The sequence below is a fragment of the Ovis canadensis genome, chromosome 5 (assembly GCF_042477335.2).
Source record: "Ovis canadensis isolate MfBH-ARS-UI-01 breed Bighorn chromosome 5, ARS-UI_OviCan_v2, whole genome shotgun sequence".
Taxonomy (NCBI): domain Eukaryota; kingdom Metazoa; phylum Chordata; class Mammalia; order Artiodactyla; family Bovidae; genus Ovis; species Ovis canadensis.
Window position 1 is genome coordinate 93,985,824 of NC_091249.1, and position 15,942 is coordinate 94,001,765.

Genomic DNA, 15,942 nt, shown 5'->3' on the forward strand with positions numbered 1-15,942 from the left:
TCTACTTCTTTTGAATCTCTTCGTAACAAGTGAGAGGACCAGAATGGAACACACTTGGGTGACATCAGTTCAGCTGCCTGCAGAAATGTCTTCAGTACCATATGCTCTTGCTTTCCTCCCTTATCCCTTCCCTTTCAAATATCAAGTTTTAAGATATGAAATTGCAGTATGAAGTGCTTTTCTATATTTGTGCTGCATTTCTGAAATGAACATTGTTCATGATTGTATTCAATGTTTTTAAAATCTCTGTGAAAACACCTTTTAGACATTACTGATAGGAAACTGTTTTTTTTTCCCTGAGAAAGAATTTATTTGATTATATAAAGGGGACTGGTAATTGAAGGTAGTGCTGCTTAATAGAAGTAAAATATGTAAAGTTCAAGTGTGAAGTATGTAAGTCAATTTGGATTTAGTAGCAGCCATCTTTAAAAAGTAAAAAGAAACAGGTTAATTTTAATAGTTTTATTTAGTTATGTATTCAAAATTATCATTTAAAAATAGTCAATACAAAACTTTAATGAGATATTTTTTCGTGTAAGTCCTCAAAATCCAGGGTGTGTTTCATACTTGCAGAACACCTCAGTTTGGTCTAGCCACATTTCAGTGCCATACCCCACCGACGACTTCAAGTTTCCCTTTGTTGGCCTCACTGATAGGAAGCTCAATTATAATATTTCATCCCCAGTTTCTGGTATACTTTGGGGAATTCTTTATACATGTTTTGATTTTTCTTTGAGCTACCTTTTAGTCATATATATACATATATATATAAATATAAACTGTATTGTTATAAATATATTTTGTTAACATGTAGGTTTCATAGACCAATACCATTTTTCTGTAAGCGTTTGTAGAAAAATCACAACCATATGCCTTATTAAAAATGCCCAAATTCTTTCTGTAGAACTGCTTCGGTTCTATATTTAAACTCCAGATTTCAAAACTTTAAAGAAAAACAAGCATATTCAACTTCCTAATTTAGTTTTGAGCTTATTAGGAAAAAAACAGAACCACCTGAATATGTTAATGATGTGCAAAATGAGGTGATCATAAACCATTACACAGTACCTGTCACCTTCAGTTGATATAAATTATTAGATATTTGAGATGAAATAAGGCCACATACCAACATTTTATAATTAAGTTCCATTTTACATTTACATTATACTAATATTAAATCTCTTGTTATGTATGTTATAGATAATGTTTTTTTCCAACCCAGAACATAGAGTCCGATATTTTGATATCCAGTAAGGTCCTGGATAATAAAATACAAAGCCAGTATCAATGAAAAGAAATGTACTTAGAGACTTGAGTCTTCAAATACATTCCAAAAATTTTTAAAAAAGGCATAGTTACATTAGGCCTGTTAGGTCCTGGAGGTACTGCATTCATTAAAGTATACATGTTGTCTCCAGAGTTGGTTGAATCTGAAACAAAATATTATTGAATTAATATCTTTCATTATAATTTACACCCAAGTCATCACAAAATAATAATCAAAGATGATCTGGACACCTATGTATATTAATAGCTGTACCACTTGAAATAATCATTATTGACGTTCAGAAATAAGTAAGCCATTTTCTGACCCAGAAATTATCATTCTGAGGTCATAAATTAGGAATATTTACTTAATATATTAGGAATAATCACGAATAGTTCAGGTCAAAAGGAATATCACTTTAAAAGTCTAAAAAATTATAGTAAACTTTTCCTTCTTTAAAAATATGAAAAAAAAAATGAAAACCTCTTGACTTCTCTAAGCAATTTATATGAATACCTATAACAAATGTCTTAAAATTCAGATTTAGTAAATTTTTAGTTATCATTTATTAAGGTTTCTTAATATACCAATTTAAAAAATATATTTAGGCAGGATGATGGAATATCCTGGCTTACTTCCCAAAGAAAGAGATTAGAAAAAGACGATACAACTGGAATGAAAATTCTCTTGCTTGAAGTAAAAGCCAGCTTTCACTAGCACAACTTCCAATAAAATTTTTTTCAGTCATTTTACTTTTGATTCATTATAATAAAAATAACTGTAATGTATAACCATATAAATACATGTAACATTTTACATTTCATGTCTATTACTAGTCCTCATTAAGTCTGAGTATAGGTGTTTCTAACGTATAGCCTAGAGTGAAAGGCTTAATATTTTATGTTTAGAAACTAATAGTTATAAAATGTTTTTCTATTTTTCCACAATTATATAATTCTCTTAAATAAAATATTGTAGGCCTCTACTTTGAAAAAGTTGTTTTACACTGATTTAAGGCAGAAGATAAAAATCATTTGCTTCCTTATGGCAATAATCGTAGAGTGAGAAATGGGCAATTACTTTTCCTCTTATTTTTTCATTATTAAACATTAATTTATTATTTTAGAGTAAGATGCCATTTATCCTTTGTTTATAAACAGTGATCCATAATCCTAAATATTATTTTTTACATCTAGATTAACACATCATATTATTAAGAAAGTTGAAATGCCCACATCCGGCTGACCTCTGTTTATACTAAGTAAGCTCCTAATCTACTTTTGTGGCCTGAAGTATTTTTACATTTTTATGTATACTATACACTTGTCAACTCAGGCTACTTTTTCTTTACTGCATATGTGCACCCTTTTCCATCACCTTATTTTTGTTCTTTTTCCTCCAGCGTCTTTGCTATCCAATCTCCACTTACTGAGATGACATTCTCAATCTTCAAGGCCTACTGCCGATGATACCTCTTCCAAGTTTTACTTCCCCTGATACTTAAAAGTGTGTGAGTGCTCCTCCACCACTGAATTATGCTTTGCATTATAGTTAATATTTTGTCTTATTCTTCCCTCTGGCTTCAAACTAGGTTATAAGTTCTCTGAGAGGAGGAAAGGGGCCATGTCTTACTCATATTGTATACTAGAGACAATAAATACCTGCTAACTTAGATTCAACTCATGGCATAAACGCTATCCCATAAAAACTTATCTTTCAGAAAAGCTGGATTTGTTTCTTAAACATAGGAAAACTTAATGGCTTTTCACTTTTATTAGTCTTACTAATTTTAGTAATTAATTTGAAAGGAAAATGGGCTGTATATTTTAAAATATGCAGAAAGAAAATTCATTGCTTTTAAGACTAATCAAAAGAGTTTCATCTGAAAATGAAAAAACATTAAGGGAATAAGTTTGGTATTTTTTAGAAAATGATTTATAGACAAAAAAAATATACAATAGATATTCTGGCACCTATTTTTTGAAGGCTGGGGCATACTGGCTTCATATTAGAGAACTGACTGATAAAGAATGAGTACATAGAAGAGCATGCAGAAAAGCCAGCAATACTGGTGGCAATTTTTGGCTTGAAAGGAAGAATTGATCAGATTACTTATCGCCTACAAAGTTTAGTGTCACTCCAAAAGTTTTGAGTACTGCAAGTGAAATATTTGTTAATCGTATGCTACCTTCATAAATTAAACCTTTACTTCACCAAAAGGAATGCAAACGTGGGCAAGATGTTCAATTCATATAATTCTATCTTCAATGAATTCTGTTTCACTTCACTGAAGATGTTCTGAGGACAGAGATCTATGAAATATTTATGATTCATTCCAAAGAGTTAGTGAAGCAAAGTAAAATTCTGAACCAATCAAATTTCTGCTTTTTCTAAATTAAGGTTTCAAAACTTAAAAATACTTATTGGTATGATTAATGATACTCAGTTTCAAACTTCTATATCTTAGATTTCAACAAATTCATAAGATATGAATTTGAGGGCAACATAATAAAAATTATTTTCTAATTATAAAAATTTCCCACATATTACCCAGAAGTTAAAACTGATAGTCTATTTCTTATCTACTTTTTAGATTTCAGTGTAATATATTTAAAAATAATATTGTGATCACATTGTATTAAATCATGAACATTTATTTCTCTGTCATTAAAAGTTCTTTGACAGTAATCTTAATGGCTAAAGTTTTAGTCCATAAAACATAAAAATTTAAAATTATCACTAAAATTGGATTAGGCATGAAAGTTGTTTCTCGTCCTCTGCTGGCTATATCAGATGAGCATCACTGTACATGATTCTTGGGCTATACCTCAAATCCTTTCTAGTCGTAGGATTATGGAGTCAATGGAGTGAACTTGTTCATGGCTCTGCTACATGCTGCCAGGCACTAAGAGGGCTGTACTATTAACATCACTAGAGGTCTCAAGACACAATACATCCACTAGTTTTGTATTTAAGTCTCAAAGGAGAGAGGCACTGAAAATAATCATATGACATGATTCCAGGAATACTGAAGTATTTTAGTTTAAAAGATGAAAAAACTTCCCCCATTACATAGTGGATTAGCTAACCAATAAATACCTATAGACGTGTAGGATAAATGATACTGATAGCACATCCACATCTGTTTTAGGTGCAAGATACAGTGAGTCTGATTTGCTGTATTAAACCTAATGGGTCCATGTATTTCATATGTTACTTGTGCAGAAATTTTCTCAAGCTGTGGGATTTGGATCTTTTCCACAGTTTCAAGCAAATATCTAGTCAGATAAAATTATTGGGCAATTCATACAGATCAACACAGTTTTCATTCTGTAAATCTGTTACCTACACAACAGAAGTGTTCTAAATGCTTAAAGTAATTGGAAAATAGTTACTGAAGAGCACTATTTCCTCCTACTTGCTACCTCTACTCAACTTATGAAACCACCAGTGAGATAAAGGATACTACTGACTTTCCCTCATAACAGTTTCTGTACTCTATTATTTTACTCTGAGAAATACCTATGTGGCTCATTCAATTACAGTACCTGCTGGACTAGGCATGATGGGTGTTCCTGGTGGCCCTCCACCTCCAGGAGGACCCTAAATAAGTACACAAAATGTCAGTGAAAATAAGGCATTGCATTTAACAGTATAAGGAAAAACAGAAGTTAGACTTTATAACAATCCAATTTGAAAACAGCAGAGGCAATATATTTTCTCCATAATTTACTTTCTTTGAATGCACAATCATTTCACTGTTATACAAAATATGATTTAGCTTAAATATACTGAGGTTGTTTGACAAGTTTCTCAAAACAGTGAGCCTATAACACTGATTTATAATTCATGACTTAATCACATCAGGTATAATGAGGTTAAGGAGAACCGATTTAAGAGAGCCTTTACAAATCCATAAAAGAAATAATTCATGTGTATTTGTATTTATGATTTAGTTTACTGTAATTTTCTTGTATTTTGTATCATTGGTTTTTATAGGCAATTGAAAACCAAAAGATATTCATATGCTTTAAAAATATATTGATCTATTTCTTCTGTCAGTCTCAACTACAACATCTCTGATGCACTGTACCTTCAGCCATCACATCAATTAGAGGCAATGCTGACTAATGTGAGGGCTCCTAGGGCTGTAGGTACAGTCAATTTGAAAGGGATGTTAGGTGACTCTAAAGTTAATTCAGTTATTTCACACAACCAAAATGGATAATTCAGGCAATGAGTTTTAGAATTTTCAGAGGGACATGGTCAAATTAACTTTTAAACAGCTAGATTTTTGTTTCATTCTGAGTACACAGACACAGTCCACTAATTATTCCAAATAATACACGTATTGCTATTGACTAAACAGCTTAAATTTACTTTTAAATATGTCAAATTTATAATTTCATAAAGCTATATATGAAGTATATTTTTAATTGACTTTAAGAAAAAATAGGTTGTACCCAAACTGTTAAACTTTCATTTTGGCTTCATGGGGAACATGAAAAAAGTTACTTTCTTAGTTTGTACAGCTTAAGGGAATTCTGAGCACTAAGTTCCCAGGCCCAAAACCGTGTGTATTTTCCACTGTGCTCATAGAACACTGCCTCCATGGAAAGTAAAACTGATCAATTGATATTGATCTTCCAAAGTACTCTTTTTTCCTACTCTGGTTAACCACCGCCTATGAATATTTCCTTGGGAAAGATTTTCTGTTTTACCATTTATTCCTGCTTCTCTGCTAAACAGTATAACAAACTATCTTCTGTGATGGCCTTTAGACGCAGCATGGATTCTAATGTGATGATGGTTAAAAGGTCATTTGTAAGTTCAAGACATCATGTAAACACTACTGACTTGACAAATATAAATCACTGGAAAATTTTAACATGTACAAAATGATCAGTGCTCTCGATTTCTAACAGTGAAAATTAACACCTCTCTCCCAAATTATTAGTCATTATTCTGCTATCGGATTCTCTTTGTGATTGGGAGAAAGTTTAATGTCTTCTTAGACTCTGTGTAGGGCAATGGGGTGCTTCGGGGGTGTAGATTATGAAGAATTGCAAATTCAAGCATACCATTGTGGAACTGGGGGTGCTTCTTCATGATTGGACAGGGTATTGTACTGGCTTACAGAAACACATGCTGAAGTAAAACACAGTACTCAGGGCGATTTTGGCCAGATTGATAACTGTTTCACTAATGAACATCAACATATGTACTGAGGTTGGCAGACGAAACAACTCAATACAAATCAGATGTTCACTTCTTGGCCAATACACAGGGGCTCTTCTTAACATCTGGACAACTATTTCATTGCCCAAATAAAACATAACATCAATTCTTACGAGCAAACAAACCCAAATGTACTTACTACATAATTCCCAGGAGATGCTGAGGAGTATGGTATCTGGAACATGAACAGGACAAAAAATAGACATATTCTGATTTATGTGGCAGTAAGGAGACTGACCTAAAATAAGTCTATTTTCTAACTTTTATCAAATTTTAAAATTTATCACAAGGATAATAAAGGATAAAGGCATTTATATATGAGTGCTAGAAAACTGAATAAAATGCAGAACTATCTTGAATTTATTAAAGGGAAAGGATATTAGTCAAGAAGAATTTAGACAGAATTACAGTTTCAAGTTATATTGCTTTCAGGGCAGTTATACTCACTGCTTGATACTAGTGACACTTATTCTATTATTAGAAAGATATATATTTGTGCAGCTAAAAACCAGAAATCAGAATTTTTCAAATTAGCAGACTTTACAGATGAAATTTCTAATTTATGTGCATCTGGGATAGATTACTTTTTGAGAGACAGTTTTCAGGCTATTATGTTCATGCAGTATGGGTCAATACTTGATATATAAACCTCACTGTTTCCCCTTTTCCTTTCTAACTACCTTCTAGAAAACAATATAATGAATGCAAAATATGTTGTTAATTTAAGTCTTTGAGGACTACTAATCTGTGGGGATCAAATATGGGGAACATATTCCCTCTTAACCAAGCTCTTTTCTAGAGATCAGAAGGTATTAATATGACATTGCTATGAAAATTTAAGAAATGAAAACTGGGAAACATATATTTAAAAATAACTCCGTAAGTGTGGATATTAATAGAGAAGTTGATCCAAATATTCTTTTTTTTACACAAGCTCACTAGCTTACATCTTTTATCGTCTGCACATCCAGAAGAGATATTTTTGCCTTATTCTGAAAAAAGCCAGTAAATTACTATCTTCGTGGAGTAAGACAGCCAGGGCTAAAATAGGACCTTAAGAATGGTGAAAAGATTATAGTGCCTGTACCTAAATGCTCCCTCTACATCAATACCTTCTTTCTAATTAAACACAAAAATAATACGAAATCATAAAGCAGAAAGACAACAAAGCTATACTTTTTCTAATGAGTTTAATATTCAGTTATTTGAAAACTGTCTCCTCATTGTTTGGTGTCCTTGCTTGGCTTTAAGCCCAGACCACAGGCGTCTGAGCCTCTGCTTGGGCCACTTAATGTGTAACTCAGCACTGCACACGGCCGTTACTGGAGTGCCCAGTATCGTTAGTGGTGATGATTATGTCTGTGAGTATCAGGATCGCTATGGCACTGTACATTTACTCGACTGGGTGAATGAATACAGCTTTGCTCTCTTGGGTCTTTTGCAGTTCATGATCAATCATCCATCCTCTGCTAATTATTTTAAATACGTGTACCTGCTGTCTCCAAATCACCAACTTATCTGCAGGCTCCAGTTTTCATCTCCTTATAACTTAAACACCAGGCTCATGTTCTTTCTGTCTCTATTGCCTACTGTCATCCTTAAGCAACTTCAAGATATGATCTAACAACTCCAATACTCTTGCCTTGAGAATTCCACGTGTCCATGGGAGACTGGCGGGCTACAGTCCATGGAGTCACGAAAGAGTCAGACATGACTTAGCGACCAAAAGCCCACTCTTTAGATGTTAGGAACACACTCACTGCCTTTACTTTACAGAAATACCCTCCCCGTACCCCTCCCCCAAGCCCAGTTTTTCCATATATGAGCATGACTACATCCCAAAAGTTTTTGCACAGGGACCTAAGATCTAAACACCTTTCCTGACTGACGTCTTTCTTGTTCTTCATGATACTCACAAACAACATTCTATATTCCAACCAGAGTCTTATTCCATCACAATTCCAGCATTTTCTTTCTCTAATATCTTAAATTCATTATCCTGAAGTCTACTTTGTTAATTCCCAACTCTTTGATCATCCTCTAGCCAACTTTTCTGTTTTATGGTAGAGAGTGCCTGGCAAGGAACACAAAACAGGGTTGACGAGGTCCAATGCATGATCATGTTCTCCAGCTTCAACCTAGGTTTCACTAACATCTGGAAGCATTTTGGCTCAGCTGTTATGGAAGCCCTAAAGTATTCTAGAGGTGTGCCAGCAAACTTGAGGGAAAAACTCTCAATCTGTAGTATATGCCAATTTATGCTGTGTAAATATTCCTATAAGGCATATTTCAAGCTACCAATGATTTTAACAATTGGCTGACAAAGTTCCTGAATTTTTAACAACTGACTTTTGTGAATTGGCTCTTATCAGTGGTTCGACTATCCTGAGTTAGTACTTTGTCCTTTGGTCATGCATTAAAGCCATCAAATTCTTGCTATGCCTTCATCTTCAACTAAACACTTCATTGTTTATAGATTTAAATTTTCATCCATTCATCTCAGGTAGGGGGAAAAGAAATCTTTATTTCCAAAGTTAGCCCCTCTTGAACATCCCATTCTCCTGAAGTACCAACTTCTCCCTCTTCATGGTTTCTTCAAACACCATTAAATATAATAAACATTTAAAAATACTTTAAAAAGTCTGTTACCCCTTTCGGTTCCATTTCTTTCCATATTTGCCCTCTCAAACTCTTGTACTCACTGTTTTCTATCTCGAAGTCCTTGCCCTCATTCCGAGAAAAGGAGCATTTGGGCTCTTATCCCTATTACTCTATGGAATCTGAACTCTTACAAATGAAGCAGTGTCTGTCAGCCTAGTCTGAGAACCAAATATGATAGAAGCGGTACTATGTGGGTACAGAAGATCAGAAGATGTATTTGAGCTGGGAAACTGGGAATGAGAGAGAGAGTGGGGGTCCATTACAAGGACAAAGAGAAAGGTCAGCATTTAATAAACAAATGTGAAAGTACTACACAGTTTATTAGGGAAATGGTATGTAATTTTACAGTTGTTGCAGTGTGGGACTTATAGACGATTGTGATAAATGATGAGGCTACATGGTCAGACTAAATTTATGCTTGTTGGAAACAGCAGGTTTTGAGAGACATGTTCAAATTTACGTATTTTAGTAAGATAACTCTACAGGCATCATGAAGCATGAATACAAGTTAGGGGAAACTGCAAAAAGTCTAGGCAAGAGATGATAAAAAGTGTTCTAGGCAATGCTGATTAAGATAAGTAGGGATAAGGGAATTTGACAGACTTTTCGCAAATGTACTCTGCAGGGCTTGGGGACAAACTGGGTGAGAAGTTAAGGAAATTCCAAGGTTTCCAACATGCTGACTGGGTGGATGATGGTGCTACTAATTCATATATAGGGAGGTAGGAAGCAAGGGACAGGTTTGGGGAATGCCTGATGTTGTACTTGAAAGCTCTGTAGACATCGAGTTAGAACTGATCAACAGATATTTAGAAAGAGTGGTTAAGAACTCATTGGAGATCAGGACTAGAGATAAAGTTTCAATTAAATAAATCCCCATTGTGTGCCATGCACAATACTTAATATAGGATTTGATTACGTTTAGTGTTAGTTGAAAATGTTAAACTGAAAAAAAGCCCAAAATTGGAATTAAAGAACATTACCAATTATAAAAGGGTAGATAATGGTATACTAATGCATATACATGGAATCTAGAAAGATGGTACCAAAGAATTTATTTGCAGGGCAAAAATGGAGAAAGAGACATAGAGAACAGACTTATGGACATGGGGAGAGGGGAGGAGAGGGTGAGATGTATGGAGAGAGTAACATGGAAACTTTTATTACCGTATGTAAAATAGATAGCCAATGGGAATTTGCTGTATGGCTCAGGAAACCTAAACAGGGGCTCTGTATCAACCTAGAGGGGAGGGAGATGGGAGGGATGTTCAAAAGGGAGGGGATATATGTATACCCATGGCTGATTCATGTTGAGGTTTGACAAAAAACAAAATTCTGTAAAGTATCCTTCAATTAAAAAGTTAATTAATTTTTTTAAAAAAAGGGTAGATAATGTGACTGGAGGAAAACCTGGAGAAAACAGTCTATAAAATGTCAAGGTAGACTTTTAAGAAGCAAGAAGTGGGAGCAGGCTGGCTAGGAAATGCCTAAACTGGGCTTACTTTGAGCCTTACGGGGCTTGTCTTTCAACTTCTCTGTGACATGCCCAAGAATAAATAATATAAAGGAATATGCTAGTACAAATATGGAAGAAAATATTACTTAAATGAAGAAAAGAAATTAACAGACATTTAAAACAAAACCAAGGTGTTGAATATTTCAAAGTTCAGGTATGATGACAGAAAATAAGTCCTTAGTTTTGCTCAGTGGAATATCACTAGTAACCTTCAAGTACTTTTCACAGGAACTGGAACGATTGAGAAGTTTAATCAATTTTTGCCCATCACCTGCTATATTCCTGGCATTGCACTGCTGCCCAGGAATGAAAAGGAAGAGTATCAAGGAATTCACTGCCCAGTAGAATGGTGGTGGTAGTGTGGGAGACACAGGACTGTGGTTTGACACCGAGGAAGGGTTGAGAGAAGTCTTCTCTCAGATATCCCTTCCAACTCTAGAAGAGAAAGACTGGGGGTTCTAAGGTTGTCCTGGGATTTGTTAATTGGCACACTGTTAGGGAGAGTTCCAGCCAATGGAGAGGGATAGATGAAGACTCCTTTACAAAATGAAAGAGCAAGATATGTAGAAACATTAAGAGGTGGGATAAAGAGACCAGACCAAATGGCTAGCATTGAGAAGAACATTACTAAGAGGAAAGATCCATACCATTGGACCTAACAGAAGCAGAAGATATTAAGAAGAGGTGGCAAGAACACACGGAAGAACTGTACAAAAAAGATCTTCACGACCCAGATAATCATGATGATGTGATCACTAATCTAGAGCCAGACATCTTGGAATGTGAAGTCAAGTGGGCATTAGAAAGCATCACTATGAACAAAGCTAGTAGAGGTGATGGAATTCCAGTTGAGCTGTTTCAAATCCTGAAAGATGATGCTGTGAAAGTGCTGCACTCAATGTGTCAACAAATTTGGAAAATTCAGCAGTGGCCACAGGACTGGAAAAGGTCAGTTTTCATTCCAATTCCAAAGAAAGGCAATGCAAAAGAATGCTCAAACTACCGCACAATTGCACTCATCTCACATGCTAGTAAAGTAATGCTCAAAATTCTCCAAGCCAGGCTTCAGCAATACATGAACCGTGAACTCCCTGACGTTCAAGCTGGTTTTAGAAAAGGCAGAGGAACCAGAGATCAAATTGCCAACATCCGCTGGATCATCGAAAAAGCAAGAGAGTTCCAGAAAAACATCTATTTCTGCTTTATTGACTATGCCAAAGCCTTTGACTGTGTGGATCACAACAAACTGTGGAAAATTCTGAGAGAGATGGGAATACCAGACCACCTGACCTGCCTCTTAAGAAATCTGTATGCAGGTCAGGAAGCAACAGTTAGAACTGGACATGGAACAACAGACTGGTTCCAAATAGGAAAAGGAGTACGCCAAGGCTGTATATTGTCACCCTGCTTATTTAACTTCTATGCAGAGTACATCATGAGAAACGCTGGACTGGAAGAAACACAAGCTGGAATCAAGATTGCAGGGAGAAATATCAATAACCTCAGATATGCAGATGACACCACCCTTATGGCAGAAAGTGAAGAGGAGCTAAAAAGCCTCTTGATGAAAGTGAAAGAGGAGAGTGAAAAAGTTGGCTTAAAGCTCAACATTCAGAAAACGAAGATCATGGCATCTGGTCCCATCACTCCATGGGAAATAGATGGGGAAACAGTGGAAACAGTGTCAGACTTTATTTTTTTGGGCTCCAAAATCACTGCAGATGGCAACTGCAGCCATGAAATTAAAAGACGCTTACTCCTTGGAAGAAAAGTTATGACCAACCTAGATAGTATATTCAAAAGCAGAGACATTACTTTGCCGACTAAGGTCTGTCTAGTCTAGGCTATGGTTTTCCAGTAGTCATGTATGGATGTGAGAGTAGACCTGTGAAGAAGACGGAGTGCCAAAAAATTGATGCTTTTGCACTGTGGTGTTGGAGAAGACTCTTGAGAGTCCCTTGGACTGCAACCAGATCCAACCAGTCCATTCTGAAGGAGATCAGCCCTGGGATTTCTTTGGAGGGAATGATGCTGAAGCGGAAACTCCAGTACTTTGGCCACCTCATGCGAAGAGTTGACTCACTGGAAAAGACTCTGATGCTGGGAGGGATTGGGGGCAGTAGGAGAAGGGGACGACCAAGGATGGGATGGCTGGATGGCATCACGGACTCGATGGACGTGAGTCTGAGAGAACTCCAGGAGATAGTGATGGACAGGGAGGCCTGGGGTGCTGCGATTCATGGGGTTGCAAAGAGTTGGACACGACTGAGCAACTGAACTGAACTGAAGAGGAAAGAAATATGATTAAAGGTCTGATAATATTGAAGTGTAGAATTTGAAGAAATGTGAGTCTAATGTGTTTTTCCCCCCCGTAAAATAAGAGTCAAGTTTAGCTGACAGAAAAGAGGCCAAGGACAAGGAATGTAGGAAGGGCATGTGACTAAGGGAAAATAAAAAACTGCTGGTTACACATCAGTGGGTACTCAGCAGAGGTTGAACTTTATAGATTTACTATAACATAATGCGTTAAGCACAATTACAGAAACACACATTAGGCACTGTAGAAGAATCAAAGGTGGTGCTTTACAAATTCTTGAAATTTAACATTCCAAAAACAAAGCTCACAGTCTACCCTCTAAGCCTGCATTTCCCTCTATGTCCTTATTTCACTCTGCGTTACTCCCATCCTCCTTGGTGACGCTGTTGGGTTGCTACATCATGTCCAACTCTTTGTGAACCCATGGACTGCGGCACACCAGGTTCCTCTGTCCTCCACTATCTTCCAGAGTCTGCTCAAATTCATGTCTACTGAGTTGGTGATGCTCTCTCACCATCTCATCCTCTGCTACCCCCTTCTCCTTTTGCCTTCAATCTTTCCCAGGACCAGGGCCTTTTCCAGTGAGTCAGCTCTTTGCATCAGTTGGCCAGAATACTGGAACTTCAGCTTCAGCATCAGTCCTTCCAATGAATACTCAGGATTGATTTCCATTAGGATTGACTGGTTTGATCTCCTTGAAGTCCAAAGGACTCTCAAAAGTCTTCTCCAACACCGCAGTTCAAAAGTATTAATTCTTTGGTGCTCAGCCTTTTTTATGGTCCAACTCTCACATCCGTACATGGCTACTGGAAAAACTTTTTATAGCTTTGATTTTATGGGCCTTTGTTGGCAAAGTGATGTCTCTGCTTTTAAACATGCTGTCTAGGTTTGTCATAGCTTTTCTTCCAAGGAGCAAGAGTCTTTTAATTTCATGGCTGCAGTCACTGCAGTGATTTGGGAGCCCGTGAAAATAAAATCTGTCACTGTTTCCACTTTCCCACCTTCTATTTGCCATGAAATGATGGGACTGAATGCCATGATCTGTTTTTTGAAAGTTGAGTTTTAAGCCAGCTTTTTCATTCTCTTCTTTCACCCTCATCAAGAGACTCTTTAGTTCCTCTTTGCTTCCTGCAATTAGTGGTATTATCTGCATATCTGAGGTTGTTGGTGTTTCTCCTGGCAATCTTGATTCCAGCTTGTGAATCATTCAGCCTGGCATTTGGCAGGATGTACCTTGCATATAAGTTAAATAAGCAGGGTGACAATATACATCTTGGTTGTACTCTTTTCCCAATTTTATTCAGTCCATAGTTCCATGTACAGTTCTAACTGTTGCTTCTTGATCTGCATACAAGGTTTCTCAGGACACAGGTGTAAGGTGGTCTGGTATTCCCATCTCTTTAAGAATTTTCCAGTTTGTTGTGATCCACACAATCAAAGACTTCAGAATAGTCAATGAAGCAGAACTAATGTTTTTCTGGAATTCCCTTGCACTCTCCATGATCCAATGAATGTTGGCAACTTGATTTCTGGTTCCTCTGCCTTTTCTGATGCCAGCTTGCACATATGGAAGCTCTTGGTTTATGTACTGTTGAAGCCTAGCTTGAAGGATTTTGAGCATAACATTAATAGCACGTGAAATGACTGCAATTGTATGGTAGCTTGAGTATTCTTTCGCATTGCCCTTCTTCGGGAATGGGATGAAAACTGACCTTTTTCAGTGCTGTGGCCACTGCTAAGTTTTCTAAATTTGCTGACATACTGAGTGTAGCACTTTAACAGCATCATCTTTCAGGATCTGAAATAGCTCAGCTGAATTCTGTCATCTCCATTAACTTTATTTGTAGTCATGCTTCCTAAGGCCCACTTCACACTTCAGGACATCTGGCTCTAGGTGAGTGACCACACCATCATAATTATCTGGGTCATTAAGACCTTTTTTGTATAGTTTTGTGCATTCTTGCCACCTCTTCTTAATTTTCTTTTGCTTCTGTTAGGTCCCTACTGTTTCTGTCCTTTATCGGGCCCAGTCTTGTTTGAAATGTTCTCTTGACATCTCCAGTTTTTCCCAATCTCTTTCCAAGAGAGCTCTAATCTTTCCCATTCTATTGTTTCCCTCTATTTCTTTGTGCTGTTCATTGAAGAAGGTCTTCTTATCTGTCTTTGCTATTCCTTGGAATCTGCATTCAATTGGGTATATCTTTCCCTGGAAACTAGTCTCAAAGACCTGAAATCACCTTCAACTTCACTTCTTTATCCTCAAATCCAACAATCACCAGTTATTTTTGATTACATGTGTGACATTTTTATCTCCTCCATCCTTTCTCCACTGCTCTACCTCAGACTCTGACATTTTGTAAGGCCTGTTACTCTACTCTTTTAATATTGTTTCTCTGTATATCCATTTTATATACTATCATCCTAAAACAAAACTCTGTTCCACGCAGATGATAATTCCAGATTTTTCCGCATTCAAAGCCCTGAACACATCATGGTCCCTCTCTCTTTTTCTAGCTTTGATGCCTTCTCTGCCTTCCAAAGCTATGTTCCAGCCACTAAGAATCTAATACTTTTTCCTCACACATTTCCTAAAATCCCTCTTCTCTTTACTTTTGTCCAGGCTTTTCTCCACCTCCAGTCCCCAGAATCTCCCCAACATAATTAATCTTTTCCCTCCACCCCTCCCCCATATACTATACAAAATGTCCATTAAGATGAAAACGCAGATGTAGAAGATAAGACCAGAGAGCTAGAAGATCAGAATCATTGAACTACACAAATCTCTTATTTGACAGATAATAAAAATTAAGGCCATATGTTTGTCTGGTTAAACTAGACAGAAAATTCAAGAGATGTGACGACAATCCAAAAATCCTGAAATATTTACGACTGGTGCCATGGTAGATGAATAGCAGAATACCTAGAGGTTCTCTTTGGCTTCAT

At 36.4% G+C, this 15,942-nt stretch overlaps 1 protein-coding gene across 18 annotated transcripts in view; it reads right to left on the bottom strand.

Annotated features, from left to right (window-relative positions):
- Window positions 1–15,942, bottom strand: part of SSBP2 (single stranded DNA binding protein 2) — a 311,038-nt gene that overhangs the window by 19,195 nt on the left and 275,901 nt on the right. For all 18 annotated transcript variants that reach the window (XM_069592559.1, XM_069592563.1, XM_069592562.1 and 15 more), the window contains 3 exons: window positions 6,645–6,680; window positions 4,816–4,870; window positions 1,360–1,430 (listed from right to left, as the gene is read on the bottom strand). In XM_069592559.1, coding sequence (XP_069448660.1) covers window positions 1,360–1,430; window positions 4,816–4,870; window positions 6,645–6,680 — 162 coding nt within the window. The remainder of the gene's footprint in view (window positions 1–1,359; window positions 1,431–4,815; window positions 4,871–6,644; window positions 6,681–15,942) is intronic.